This window comes from Odocoileus virginianus, chromosome 7 (assembly GCF_023699985.2).
Source record: "Odocoileus virginianus isolate 20LAN1187 ecotype Illinois chromosome 7, Ovbor_1.2, whole genome shotgun sequence".
NCBI lineage: Eukaryota > Metazoa > Chordata > Mammalia > Artiodactyla > Cervidae > Odocoileus > Odocoileus virginianus.
The window spans coordinates 6,615,667-6,630,988 of record NC_069680.1 but is presented as its reverse complement, the minus strand read 5'-3'; the positions used below and the strand labels follow the sequence as shown (position 1 = coordinate 6,630,988).

At 43.5% G+C, this 15,322-nt stretch overlaps 1 protein-coding gene across 3 annotated transcripts in view; it reads right to left on the bottom strand.

Annotated features, from left to right (window-relative positions):
• CNNM2 (cyclin and CBS domain divalent metal cation transport mediator 2) overlaps positions 1-14,674 on the bottom strand; it is a 160,133-nt gene extending 145,459 nt beyond the window's left edge. For 2 of the 3 annotated variants that reach the window (XM_020897901.2, XM_020897902.2), the window contains exon 1: positions 12,853-14,671. In XM_020897901.2, coding sequence (XP_020753560.1) covers positions 12,853-14,473 — 1,621 coding nt within the window. In that variant the 5' untranslated portion in view covers positions 14,474-14,671. Of the gene's footprint in view, positions 1-12,852 lie in introns of all 3 variants that reach the window. The other variant, XR_011488613.1, reaches the window with a different exon arrangement.
• Positions 14,675-15,322: the final 648 nt, after the last annotated feature.

Below are 15,322 nucleotides of genomic sequence, written 5' to 3'. Positions count from 1 at the left end.
AGCCATGGATTTACATGTACTCCCCATCCCAGTCCCCCCTCCCACCTCCCTCTCCACCCGATCCCTCTGGGTCTTCCCAGTGCACCAGGCCCGATCACTTGTCTCATGCACCCAACCTAGGCTGGTGATCTGTTTCACCCTAGATAATATACATGTTTCAATGCTGTTCTCCTGAAACATCCCGCCCTCGCCTTCTCCCAGAGTCCACAAGTCTGTTCCATACATCTGAGTCTCTTTTTCTGTTTTGCATATAGGGTTATCGTTACCATCTTTCTAAAGTCCATATATATGTGTTAGTATACTGTAATGGTCTTTATCTTTCTGGCTTACTTCGCTCTGTATAATGGGCTCCAGTTTCATCCATCTCATTAGAACTGATTCAAATGAATTCTTTTTAATGGCTGAGTAATATTCCATGGTATATATGTACCACAGCTTCCTCATCCATTCGTCTGCTGATGGGCATCTGGGTTGCTTCCATGTCCTGGCTATTATAAACAGTGCTGCGATGAACATTGGGGTGCATGTGTCTCTTTCAGATCTGGTTTCCTTGGTGTGTATGCCCAGAAGTGGGATTGCTGGGTCATACGGCAGTTCTATTTCCAGCTTTTTAAGAAATCTCCACACTGTTTTCCATAGTGGCTGTACTAATTTGCATTCCCACCAACAGTGTAAGAGGGTTCCCTTTTCTCCACACCCTCTCCAGCATTTATTGCTTGTAGACTTTTGGATAGCAGCCATCCTGACTGGCGTATAATGGTACCTCATTGTGGTTTTGATTTGCATTTCTCTGATAATGAGTGATGTTGAGCATCTTTTCATGTGTTTGTTAGCCATCTGTATGTCTTCCTTGGAGAAATGTCTGTTTAGTTCTTTGGCCCATTTTTTGATTGGGTCATTTATTTTTCTGGAGTTATGATCACCCTATTCTAACACATCAACTATTACCTTGTCCATGTTCCCTTCCAGTCTATACACATGTATATTTTCACATATCTATAATCTATACAAAATAGTATAAATTTTCCATATTGCTACCTGGCCTTTAATGACCATACAATCATTAAATTGTTGTGATTAATTGACATCTATCATTTTCTTAACTCCTTTTCTTCCATGCCCTATCTTAAAGTGTTAGATATATTTAAGTCATCTCTAATTTTTCACTATTTATAGGTATTTTTGCAATACATATGCAACATGAAAAGCCAACATAGCTCTTTTCTTCTCTTGAACTGTATCACTGAATTAAGATTTCCAGGGGAAAAAAATTACTAAACCCTTTGAAGGACATTTTTATGACTCCTGGTTGCCTTCCAAAAGTATTACAAAGTTACTTGCTATTAGCAACAAAAACTTGCTATATTAGACACTGATTATGTCAAAAGCATAAAAAATGGCAATGTTAAAAATTTTATCTGAGTAATTTGAGATCTTCCTTTAATCTTCTAACTTTGATTATTCAAGCCTTTCCAAAACCCATGAGAATTTGTTCTATTTCTTATAAACTTTGCTGTCTTTTTCAGTCACTTACAGTTAAAAATAATGAAGAATTTTTTTAAATTTAGCATTCTTACTCTAAAGAGGATAGAACATGTAATCAATTGTATTGTTTTCCTTAAAAACATATACACATGTGGCCATCTCATAAGTAACAGCATTGGCTAGAAAAGCCTAGAATTCAATTAAAAAAAAAAAAAAAAACCTACTACGATTAGCCACTTTTCAAAATTTCGACATCCAGGGGAAATTCAGACTCAGCACTTCCCTGCAGGGGCCCCAGTTCAATCTCTGGTCAGGGAACTAAGATCCTGCAAGCCTCATGGCCCCACCAAAAAAAAAATTTCAACTTCCATTAACAACTAGGTGCACACATGACCCAAAGTGTCTCTCCTGACGTGCAATCATTAGTCTAAAGAAAGACCAAGACCACTACCAAAGGGTCTACAGAATCATTACAAAAAATAATGGTTAACTGAGCTCTGTGGAAAATTCTTAAAGAGATGAGAATACCAGACCACCTTACCTGTTTCCTGAGAAACCTGTATACAGGTCAAGAAGCAACAATTAGAACCGGACATGGAACAACTAGGAAAGGAGTACAACAAGGCTGTATATTGTTACCCTGCTTATTTAACATATATGCATAGTATATCATTCGAAATCCTGGGCTGGATAAATCACAAGCTGGAATCAAGACTGCCAGGAGAAATATCAACAACCTCAGAAATGCAAATAATACCGCTCTAACAATACAAAGTGAAGAAGAAATAAAGAACCTTTCGATGAAGGTGAAAGAGGAGAGTGAAAAGGCTGGCTTAAAACCCAACATTCAAAAAACTAAGATCATGGCATTCAGTCCCATCACTTCATGGCAAATATAAGGGGTAAAAGTAGAAGCAGTGACAGATTTGATTTTCCTGGGCTCCAAAATCACTGCAGACAGTGACTACAGCCATGAAATTAAAAGACACTTGCTTCTTGGAAGGAAAGCTATGACAAACCTAGACAGCATATTAAAAAGCAGAGACATCAGTTTTTCTACAAAGGTTGGTATAAAAAAAAAAAAAAAAAAACCACAAAGGTTGGTATAAAGCTATGGTTTTTCCAGTAGTCATGTACAGATGTGAGAGTTGGACCAGAAAGAAGGCTGAGCACTGAAGAATTGATGCTTTTGAACTGTGGTGCTAGAGAAGACTCTTGAGAGTCCCTTGGATTGCAAGGAGATCCAGCCAGTCAATCCTAAAGGAAATCAACCCTGAATATTCATTGGAAGGACTGATGTTGGAAGCTGAAGCTCCAATACTCTGATGCAAAGAGCCAACTCACTGGAAAAGACAGTGATGCTGGAAAAGACTGAAGGCAAAAGGAGAAGGAGGCGGCAGAGGATGGATGGTTAGACGGCATCACCGACTCAAAGGACGTGAATCTGAGCAAACTCCTGGACACGGTGAAGAACAGGGGAGCCTGAGTCCACAGGATCCCAGAGTCAGACACAACCCAGCAACTGAACAACAAGCGGCAAAGTGACTGCTACTGGTATAGAAGCATTTTCACATTCATTATCACGTTAATCCTTACTAAATACAGTATGAGTTAGAAAATATCCCATTTTACTATGAAAAAACTGAAGCTTAAAGAGGCTAAGTTACTTGTCCAAAGTAGATTCAGGAAGAGCACATATTTTTTAACCTTTACGCTAGCAGGTAGTAGCCTCCCCACAGGATGTGAATTCAAACAAAGAAACATTCCCATCTAGGTCTGACAGCAAGAGAAAGGTTAAGTATGAAGAAATGAGGATCTCATCATCATTACATCAATATTTATGATCAATGGTTGCACTGATGTGAAAGCAGGGCAGAGTCAGCAGTTGCCCCATTATGTCTATCAAGCCCTCGGCCAGTCTAATAAACACATCATCTTCAGAGGGTGCTTGTTCTTAGTCCCCTTTCTGCCCCTTCCGCAGCCTGCCTCCCTGAACATCCCTCTATGCAGACGTCCTAGAGGTGCCAGTGATGTGATGTTGAAAGAACACTTCCTATTGTCTCTCCTTTGCAGTGCTGGTAGGATTTGGGGTTTCTTGTTTGTGTTCTGAGAAAAAAAAAAAAGATGAAAAGACAATACTGAAATTGTACTCAATCCCAGTCATCCATTTCTATGTATTTAGTTTAATAAATGTCCTTTACGAAACAGATCACCAGCCCAGGTTGGATGCATGAGACAAGTGCTCAGGGCTGGTGCACTGGGAAGACCCAGAGGGATGGGATGGAGAGGGAAGTGGGAGGGGGGATAGGATGGGGAACACATGTAAATCCATGGCTGATTCATGTCAATGTATGGCAAAAACCACTACAATATTGTAAAGTAATTAGCCTCCAACTAATAAAAATAAATGAAAAAATAAATAAATGATGTATAACATAAAAATAAATAAATAAATGTCCTTTATGTGCCAAGCAAACCTTACTGGAATTGATGCTTACTGCCAATAAAATGTGTATAGAGGAAAGGGCTCCTTCGAAAGAAATATACTACTTTATATGTAACTAAAGTACTGTAAACATCTAATTCAAGTCCAGAGGTTTGCTCTTAAAAGTTGAAGGAGTTCAAGAGCAAATAAAATCATAAAATATTATGCTGACTCAGTCTATTTTGTGCATTTTCCTGGTTGATAAGATTTTAACTTGTGATTAGGGCTGCTAATAATCAAAATTAACCACTACCTCATAGAATGGTACTGGTTTCTTTCCTAAGATCCTTTCCTATTTCATCCAGGTAATACTAAGTCAGACCTGGTATTCATCTACAGCATGTCTTGACCTAAAAGGCTTCAGTGATACTAACACAAATAACCATCAAAATTCAGACTGGATCCTCTATAAGAATTTTGTTTACATGATAAAAAACCTGAAAAGGGTAACACACAGATGCAAGAATGGGACACATGCTTCAAATGCTTTAATGACTATTTCAATGGAAACGTCACAGACCTGCACCTTGAACAAAAATTAAAAGAATCAAAGAAGTTTCATCCCATAGTCCCAAATCCAATCTTCACTACTCTCACAGAAGAAACAATAACATCAACAAAATCACTCAGGGATATCTAACACAAGTTACTTAACTCGAAAGAAAAAGAAATAGTTTACACCTAACTACCTAAGGCTTCCATCTAGATATCAACACCCATTTCATAAAACATGCTCACAGTCTAATCTTAGCAGAAGAGAAAAACTCAAAAAAAAAAACTAAAAGAAAATGAGGTCACGCATTGAGACTCATTTTCTATGTAACAAAATGCCTGTCAAAGATGACTTGAATGCCAGATATCAAAAATATTGATATCAAAATCACAAGGCAAATAAAAACCAATGGCAAAGCTGAATATTTGTTTTCTCAATGATGCAGCTGCCTTTAACTCTGACCAGAGTTTAAAGGTACCCTGAACTTGGAACCAGAAGGCCTGCTTGTTGGAACAGAAAGACCTCCATGCGAGAGTTAGGTTCTAATGCTATTGATGCTACTAGTTAGGTGGGCAGCCCTACACAAGCCACTTAGCTTTCTCTCCTCATTCTCTCCTGCTCGAGAGAGGCTGACTAGACCAATGGTTAAGAGGTTGACTAGACCAAAGTTTCCTAAACTCACCTCATCACAAGACCTACCTCACAGTAACTGTTAACAGTGTAGAGTCCAAACTCCCTTCCCTAGAGACCCTAGTTCAGGGGGTCTCTTAGTGAGGCTTAGGAAGTAATTCTTAATAAGTGATCCAAGTAAGTCTCATCACTTGGTAAACTTCACAAACACTGGACCACATGATCCATGAGTTGTTGCTTGTCTTCCAGCTCTGATTCTATACTATCTGGGTATTTCAAAATTATGTTCTAAAAATGTGCAAAATTATACTAGTATCACATGTTTGCACATTTGCAAAAAATTAATAAGCCTACAGGATCAAAAAAACCAAATATATCCACCCCCACCCCTTCACCCCAGACACCATTCACACCTTAAACATCAATAAAAACATCCTCCTAGATACTAGGCAAAAGGAACACTGTATTTGGTGAGGAAAAAAAGTTTCAACATTAAGCTCTCAGCACTTTAATATGGAAAGACTTGTGTTACAGGAAGGGAGAACTTGTACACCTAATGTTTAAGTGAAAATTACACACTGCATTCTTCCCTTAAAGAACACTATCTGATGAGTTTACCTGTTTCGAGTTTTAAAAAAAAAACTAAAAAAAGAGCCTGGCAGAGTCTGTAGCAGCTATAACAGGGAGCTCCACAATGCTGGAGGACAGTTGTTGCAAAGCTAAAAGAAACAAAAGGGAGCAAAAGAAACAAGCTGGCTCAGAGCCCATAGGCTTTTGTTAGGTTTTGCAGGTATAGTAAGAGCCTCCAGGGCACTTTCTGCACACAAAGGCAGCAACCTTTAATTTAACTCTTCCTTGCTCTACACTACTTTGCTTTAGGTGGTTTTTCTAAAATTCTCCTGATCCACCAGTGGGATTTACTTTTATTCTCTTTTTTAGATTTATAAGTAACTATAAAGCTTACAAAGAGAAAGGCTGATGTTGCGGCACACTACGGTGGTGGTGGGGGGAGGAGCAGAGCTGCAGGGAGGTTCGACGGCAATCAATTACCACAAAGTGGCTACAAAAAGTGTAAATCCAATCAAGATAAAACACAAAACCAGGTTTGAGTTAGCTCTGCAACACAAACAGATGTGAGACCAAGAGTGAAACAGGACCACAGACGTTAGCTACTAGTCAGTGGTTAGAGTAACCCACTACAGTGGCGCTGAGTACAATACAGTGTTAGCACAAAACAGTGTCAAAGTGAATCTTGATGCCTGACCTACAATACTGGAAACAGAATTGTTTAGATTTAGGATCATACATATCAAATACTGACTTATTTTAACGGCAAAAGTGGGGACACCAACTGCTAGGTTCAGTTCAGTTCTGTCGCTCAGTCGTGTCCAACTCTTTACAACCCCATGAACCACAGCACGCCAGGCCTCCCTGTCCGTCACCAACTCCCGGAGTTTACTCAAACTCATGTCCATTGAGTCGGTGATGCCATCCAGCCATCTCATCCTCTGTCGTCCCCTTCTCCTCCTGCCCCCAATCCCTCCCAGCATCAGGGTCTTTTGCAATGAGTCAACTTTTCGCATGAGGTGGCCCAAGTATTGGAGTTTCAGCCTCAGCATCAGTCCGTCCAATGAACACCCTTTAGGATGGACTGGTTGGATCTCCTTGCAGTCCAAGGGACTCTCAGGAGTCTTCTCCAACACCACAGTTCAAAAGCATCAATTCTTCGGCACTCAGCTTTCTTCACTGTCCAACTCTCACATCCGTACATGACCACTGGAAAAACTATAGCCTTGACTAGCCGGACCTTTATTGGCAGAGTAATGTCTCTGCTTTTTAATATGCTATCTAGGTTGGTCATAACTTTCCTTCCAAGGAGTAAGCGTCTTTTAATTTCATGGCTGCAATCACCATCTGCAGTGATTCTGGAGCCCAGAAAAATAAAGTCAGCCACTGTTTCCACTGTTTCCCCATCTATTTGCCATGAAGTGATGGGACCGGATGCCATGATCTTAGTTTTCTGAATGTTGAGCTTTAAGCCAACTTTTTCACTCTCCTCTTTCACTTTCATCAAGAGGTTCTTTAGTTCCTCTTCACTTTCTGCCATAAGGGTGGTGTCATCTGCATATTTGAGGCTATTGACATTTCTCCTGGCAATCTTGATTTCAGCTTGTGCTTCTCCCAGCCCAGCATTTCTCGTGATATACTCTGCATATAAGTTAAATAAACAAGGTGACAATATACATCCTTGATGTACTCCTTTTCCTATTTGGAACCAGTCTATTGTTCCATGTCCAGTTCTAACAGTTGCTTCCTGACCTGCATATAGGTTTCTCAAGAGGCAGGTCAGGTGGTCTGGTATTCCCATCTCTTTCAGAATTTTCCACAGTTTACTGTGATCCACACAATCAAAGGCTTTGGCATAGTCAATAAAGCAGAAATAGGTGTTTTTCTGGAACTCTCTTGCTTTTTTGATGATCCAGTGGATGTTGGCAATTGGATCTCTGGTTCCCCTGCCTTTTCTAAAAGCAGCTTGAACATCTGGAAGTTCATGGTTCACGTACTGCTGAAGCTTGGCTTGGAGAATTTTGAGCATTACTTTACTAGCCTGTGAGATGAGAACAACTGGGCGGTAGCTTGAACATTATTTGGCATTGCCTTTCTTTGGGACTGGAGTGAAAACTGACCTTTTCCAGTCCTGTGGCCACTACTGAGTTTTCCAAATTTGTTGGCATATTGAGTGCAGCACTTTCACAGCATCATCTTTCAGGATTTGAAATAGGTCAACTGGAATTCCATCACCTACACTAGCTTTGTTCGTAGTGTTTTCTAAGGCCCACTTGACTTCACATTCCAGGATGTCTGGCTCTAGTGATTATCTGGGTCGTGAAGACCTTTTTTGTACAGTTCTTCTGTGTATTCTTGCCACCTCTTCTTAACATCTTCTGCTTCTGTTAGGTCCATACCATTTCTGTCCTTTATTGAACCCATCTTTGCATGAAATGTTCCCTTGGTATCTCTAATTTTCTTGAAGAGATCTGTAGTCTTTCCCATTCTATTGTTTTGCTCTATTTCTTTGCATTGATCGCTGAGGAAGGCTTTTTTATCTCTCCTTGCTATTCTTTGGAACTCTGCATTCAGATGGGAATATCTTTCCTTTTCTCCTTTGCTTTTTGCTTCTCTTCTTTTCACAGCTATTTGTAAGGCTTCCTCAGACAGCCATTTTGCTTTTTTGCATTTCTTTTCCATGGGGATGGTCTTGATCCCTGTTCTCCTGTACAATGTCACGAACCTCCGTCCACAGTTCATCAGGCACTCTATCAGATCTAGTCCCTTAAATCTATTTCTCACTTCCACTGTATAATCATAAGGGATTATAAACTGGAAGTGGTCAAACAGGAGATGCCAAGAGTGAACGTCAACATTCTAGAAATCAGCGAACTAAAATGGACTGGAATGGGTGAATTTAACTCAGATGACCATTATATCTACTACTGTGGGCAGGAATCCCTTAGAAGAAATGGAGTAGCCATCATGGTCAACAAAAGAGTCCAAAATGCAGTACTTGGATGCAATCTCAAAAATGACAGAATGATCTCTGTTCGTTTCCAAGGCAAACCATTCAATATCATGGTAACCCAAGCCTATGCCCCAACCAGTAATGCTGAAGCTGCAGTTGAACGGTTCTATGAAGACCTACAAGATCTTTTAGAACTAACACCCAAAAAAAGATGTCCTTTTCATTATAGGGGACTGGAATGCAAAAGTAGGAAGTCAAGAAACACCTGGAGTAACAGGCAAATTCGGCCTTGGAGTACGGAAAGAAGCAGGGCACAGGCTAATAGAGTTTTGCCAAGAGAACGCACTGGTCATAGCAAACACCCTCTTCCAACAACACAAGAGAAGGCTCTACACATGGACATCACCAGATGGTCAACACCGAAATCAGACTGATTATATTCTTTGCAGCCAAAGATGGAGAAGCTCTACACAGTCAGCAAAAACAAGACCAGGAGCTGACTGCGGCTCAGATCATGAACTCCTTATTGCCAAATTCAGACTTAAATTGAAGAAAGTAGGGAAAACCACTAGACCATTCAGGTATGACCTAAATCAAACTGTTAGGTACCACATCACAAAAGCACTGGTTTATGGCTGTGTTTAATGTTTAAGTATGTTTCTGTGTCTGTTGCTTTCAACAAGCCCTGAGGCAATGTTTTGACCAAACCTCACACTCAATTAAAGTAGAAATGTAAAGTCGGGATCAAGGGATCAGCATAATAGAATGGTTAAGAGTATGGGTCTGGCTGTCACACCAACCCCCAAACAACAAACAAACAAACTCAGTGACCTTGAACACGTCATTTCACCTATGCCTCAATTTCCTCATCTGCAAAATGCAGATGATGCCTCAATCAGCTATCAGAAGATTTAAACAAGGTGATTCATGTAAAGCACTAAGCCCTGCACCTTGCAGAGAGCAAATAAGTAATAATAATGAGCTAACTGGAAAATTAGCATTATTACTGTCCTCTAACCTCAAGGAAAGCTATGAGTTTCCTGGCAGCCAGGCCTGCATGCATGCTAAGTTGCTTCAGTCCTGTCCAACTCTTTGCAACTCTATGGAGGGTAGCCTGCCAGGCTCCTCTGTCCATAAGATTCTCCAGGCAAGAATACTAGAGTGGGTTGCCATGCCCTCCTCCAGGGAATCTTCTCCAACCACGGATCGAACCTGTGTCTCTTATGTCTCCTGCATTGGCAGGAGGGTTGTTTACCACTAGCACTGAAGGCAGGCAAAAACTTCTAATCATTAGAAAGAAGATTATTTACATACACTACATAACACAGAAAAGTGGTGGTTGTTTTAGTCGCTCAGTCATGTCTGACTCTTTTGCGACCCCATGGACTGTAGCCCACCAGGCTTCTCTGTCCATGGGATTTCCCAAACAAGAATACTGGAGTGGGTTGCCATTTCCTTCTCCATGGGCTCTTCCCGGAAATGTGGGAACTGAACCCACATCTCTTGCATTGGCAGGTGGATTCTCTTCCGCTGAGCCACCTGGGAAGCCACTACATAAAGGTAGCTTTTCATTTCTTTCCACATTACAGAAACTTTCCCCTTCCTTAGTAATGAGTAACTGAGACTAATGATGCAGACCTAAATCCAGGAAAGGCTTCAATGCAGACATTTTTAATTAGGAAGGATAATTTTCAATGAGATATGGATTAAGGATCTAACCTGTTAGGGGAATTATAGGTGGTGCTGTTAGGAGAAAGAGGAAAAGAGAAGTAAAAGTCTTCAAACCATCCCACAGAGCATAATTCAAAGGAGGAAACAGTGGCAGGTTGACTGTTCACATTACTTCATAACTGAATCAGAAAATGAAAAAGGAAAAAAAAAATCAGGTGAAATATTTTAACTAACACAGAAAAAAGAAATAATGCAGCTATTAGTAAGGTTAAAACGGTCACACTCATTCAAAAAAAAAAAATCAATGAAAGGAAGGTGAAAAATCAATTATTTTGACAATTTAAGCAACAAGCACCCACTCTAGCCTTTTAAGATCATGGCTTATATTTCCCATTTGCAACCAACTGTCATTGCCAACTCTTCCAAATAAGCTACTAGCATGAATGCACTTTTAATTCATACTGTCTTCTTAACTGAATATATTATTCTGGTTACAAACAAAAATAAAATCTTGGGCATTATCTTTTTTTTTTTTTAGAATTCACAGGAAAATATTATCAATTCAATCAATTTAAAGGATACATTTCAAAGAAAGTACTGTGAGAGGTAACTTGGGGAAAGGGAAAAGTTCCTAGTAAAAATAAATCATTCAGAGGAAAACTGTTCAAGGACAATCAAAACCAAATTTCAAAATAATGCAAATCTTGAGATTTTGAGAGATGGGTAGGATTAATGAGTTGCAAGGAGCAGGACTAAATTCTCAAAGAAAGAAAATAAAAGATTCAGAAGTGAAGAGAAGATTTCAGCAGGAAGTACACACCAGTGCTACCAATCCATCAGCAGATATGCAAAAATTCTGAATAATTAAAAAAAATAGAATATATTATCTCTATCAATATTGGGAAATTTAGCAACAAAAGGAAAATACAGTATTTCAAAGCCATTTTCAAGCATTTCAAGACATTTTTCTGTATTCCACATTCTACTGCAAAATGAAAAAAGAGACTGGTTAGATGCTCTAATTAACAATTTAGTAGTGAAAGAATAATGCCATCTCCAAAGAAGCTCTGTCACCTAGAGATAATGGACATTTTCTTTTTACTGTTTAAGAATCCAGAAGAATCTCCTTCTGCTTTTAAATGCAAATCACCCCATCTCTGAAGCGCATTCTGCTCTATCTGAAAATTACTGCAGTGTGATCCTGTTCCAGAGAGGACAGCATTCAGGGAGGAAAATGGAATTAGGACAACTGCACAGCCTATGTTCACATCATCACAGCCATCGAGCTGTCATCACTTACACATGGCCTTTTTCAGTGGAGAGACCACTCTCAGTGATCAAAATTCTACTGGAAGAAGGAAAAGTTAGTTTTGAGGACTATCGGTTCATTAAAAGGTTACATACACATTCTAATACATGCACATGCACCCGCACCATAACAATCTAAAAACTCAGTATCAAAAACTTGGCTGTCAACTAATAAAGCTAGCGACTTCCTGGAAACGTTTTTAAAGTCAGAATTTCAGTGATAACAGTATGCGTTGTCCTTTCATTACATGGTAAAACAAACAGAAAACACCACTATGCAAGAAAGGTGAGCACAGCACCCTCTGTACTTGTCTTTCCTGGTAAAACTCCCTGGAACAGTGAACAATGACTCTCAGACATACTTCCATTTAACATACCAGGTGATCAAGGTTAAAAAGAACACTTTTAAACCAGAAAGTCTCAAGAAATAGATAAACCATATAGAGGAATTAATCCCATTGTTAAAGATCCAAGCTTTCTGCCAAAACCACACTTGGTTTGGGAAATTTTATTTGTTGTCGGGTAAATGTAAACAAACAGTGAAGAAAGCTAAGCAATATAGAGCCTCATAAAAGGTTAACTTAGCTCTAGTTTTTCCAAGTTATATATTAACAAATAGCGTTAGTTTTAAATAAAAACAACAAAAACAACAACAAAACACCTCTTTTCCAGCTAAGGCAAGTCAACCAAATGAGTGATTTTCTTTAGTGATACCTGGCTTACCCCATACCCTATTCTCAAAAGCAGCCCTAATCTCTCCCACAGGTCACCAGACAACCAGGAACTAAAACAACTGAAAATGCACTTCCAATCTCGGAAATATCAACTGATTGCTCTGGGTTTAGAAAAGCCATTTAAACGTTCTCCAAATGCCTGAGATTAGTACACGGCAACCAAATAGCACAGCATGGCATCAGCGGGTCCCTTTCTTCATCTACCCACTCAGAATCCCGCAATGAATGCAGCAGATCTCTCAAGGCCAGAGTGCAGGGGGTAAGAGTACCATGCGCAGAAAATAGGAAGCCTGCTTTGGTAGAGGGGGAAGCAAGCCAGGGCAGTCTTGTTTCAAAGAACCTAGAAGCGCTTACTAGTTCAATCCACCCCCAAATCCATGCCAACCTTTCAACTTTACAATTAAAAGAGAGGAGAAATTCCGGTCAACTCGCCTTGGGGGGTTGGTCTGAGGGTAGAGGACTCAAGTAGGGAGGAGGATGGAGTGAGAAAGAGCAAGCCAATGAAAGGATACCAAAATTTTCCCACCTTTCTTAAATTCTTCCAGCATAGCGTCCAACTTGGTGTCATTGAAAACAAAGTGCAAGGGGTGGTTATAAAATTTCGTGATGGTTTTCAGGGGAGTACAGTCATCTGGATCCACGAAGGCCAAGTCTTTGACGAAGAGGAGGTCCACGATGTTGGAGCGTTCCCCCTCAAATACTGGAATCCGAGTGTAGCCGCTCTCCATGATCTCCGACATGGTGTTGAAGTCCAGAATGGCTTCCCCGGTGATCATGAAACAGTCCCGCAGGGGAGTCATCACGTCCTCCACCGTCTTGGTGCGGAGCTCCAACGCCCCTTGGATGATATTCAGCTCCTCCTTTACGAGATCGTTGTAGGGGTCTGTGACCCGGAGCATCTCCAGCAGCTTTTCCCGGTTATAGACGGTGCCTATCTCCTGGCCCAGAACGCAGTCCAGCAGCTTGCTGACCGGGTAAGAAGCAGGAAAGGTCATCATCATGAAAAACTTGGTGAGGAAGATGGTGTTGGCTCCCACCGCCAGGCCGTGCCGGGAGCAGATGGCCTGGGGCACGATCTCCCCGAAGATGACGATGCCGATGGTGGAGACCACCACCGCCACGAGGCCTGAGCCAGCGATGTCGTCGAGCAGGATGGTGAGCGTGGTGTTGACCAGCACGTTGCCCAGCAGCAGCGAGCACAGCAGGTAGTTGCCCTGCCTGCGCACGGGCTCGATGCGCTTGGCGTAATTCTTCTCTTTCTCGGTGCCGCAGTTCTGCACGATGCGCAGCTCCATCGGGTCTAGGGCCATGAGTCCAAGGTTGAGGCCGCTGAACATGCCCGACAGGCACAGAAGCAGCGAAATGAAGATCACCTGCAGCCAGAAGGGCAGCAGGAACTTCTTTTCCTCCCCCACGATCATCTTGGTGTCCTCGCCATCATGATAAATCCAGGTGGTCTCGGCCCACGGGGGCGGCGGGAGCCCGGCCACCCCGGAGCCGCCCTTGCCCCCGACGGCGCCACCCGCGGACCCCGAGCCGCCGGCGCCTAGTGCTGGCGTGGAGAGCGACGTGCACAGGTAATAGGACTTGCTCTTCTCCATCTTGCGCAGCGGTTTGATCTCTATCTCAATGATGCCCGATGTACGGCGGTTGAGAATGATATGGGGCAAGATGATGATATCTGATGTGCGGATGCCGCAGCGCTGGGGGCCGCTGTCCGGCTCCGGCGGCGCGGGTCCCCCTAGCCCGCGCTCGCCGGGGCTGTGGCGCCGCCGCTCGTGCTCTGTGAAAGCAATGCGGGACCATGTCTCGTTGTTGATGTTCTGCCCGTACACCCGCAGCTTGACCCGGGTCCGCTCGCTCACCCGCAGCGCCCCCCCTTCCATGAACGACACGTCGTTCGTGTCCTCCAGCCGCAGCCCGATGATCACCGTCTCTTCGTTCTCGCCCACCGCCGTGCAGCCGCCCGCGCCGCAGCAGCAGCTCAGCAGTAGCAATGGCAGCAGCCTGCCCGCCGCCGCCTGCAGGACCCCCCGGCCGCGGGCGCTGAAGCTGCGGCGCGCCGCCATCTTCCAAGAGGGCAGTGCGGCGGCTGCCTGCCCGCCCGCCATCTTTACTTCGGGTTCACAAGAGCCACAGCCAATCATAGGGTGGCTGCTCCAGCTGCGGCTTCATCCTTCTCAGCCGGCGGCGCGAGCGCAGGCACCGGCCCCCGGGGCGAGATTGCAACGCAGTGTTCAAACCCACTGCTCAGCAACCCGCCTCCCTGACTGACACTGACTCGGCCTGGGCCAGCACCGAGACCTCGAGGCTAGCGGGAGGGGGGAGGGGGTAGGGGGAGTGCCAGCGGCTGCAGCAAGAGTCAGGCCGACCAGCCAATCACCAGCAGGTGCCCGCCCTCCCAGCCAGGGGGCTGGAATGGGGGGCGTGGCCGTGAGCGGCGCCGCGAGCCAATGGCAAGATAAGTGGGTGGGGAGATGAGGGACAGCGTCCTCCTCTGCACTCCAAGTTTCCAACTGAAAGGCGCGTGACTCTTGTGTATGTGCGAGGGGAGGAGGTGTGGCCAGTCCCGGCTCAAGAGCCAGTCACAGATGAGAGCCGAACGAAAAGGGGCGGAGCCCCCCGTCCTGGCTGCCAATGCACAGGGGCCTTCTGCGAGTCTGACGGCCCGGAGGGGACTCGGTAGTACCCCTGTCCCTAGGTTGGTACACTGGACTAATGTCCTGTGGCCCGAATCGGCCGGTTCTCGCCGCGCCACGCTGCCGGCTCCCGCGTGCTCAGTGACCGTGCAGAGAGGGCTGCGCTTTCCTGACGCACGTTAGCCTAAAATGAAGCCGAGTCACCGGCTGCACCCCTTTTCTTTACTCCTGCGCGCCTCTCCGCTCGGGATGAGCGGTGACCGATGGGCCCCAACACCACATCTACGCGCTCCGCTGGAGCCGCTCGCTTATCCCTAAGGGACAGACGGCCTCTGCAGCTCACGGTCAGGGAGCGCC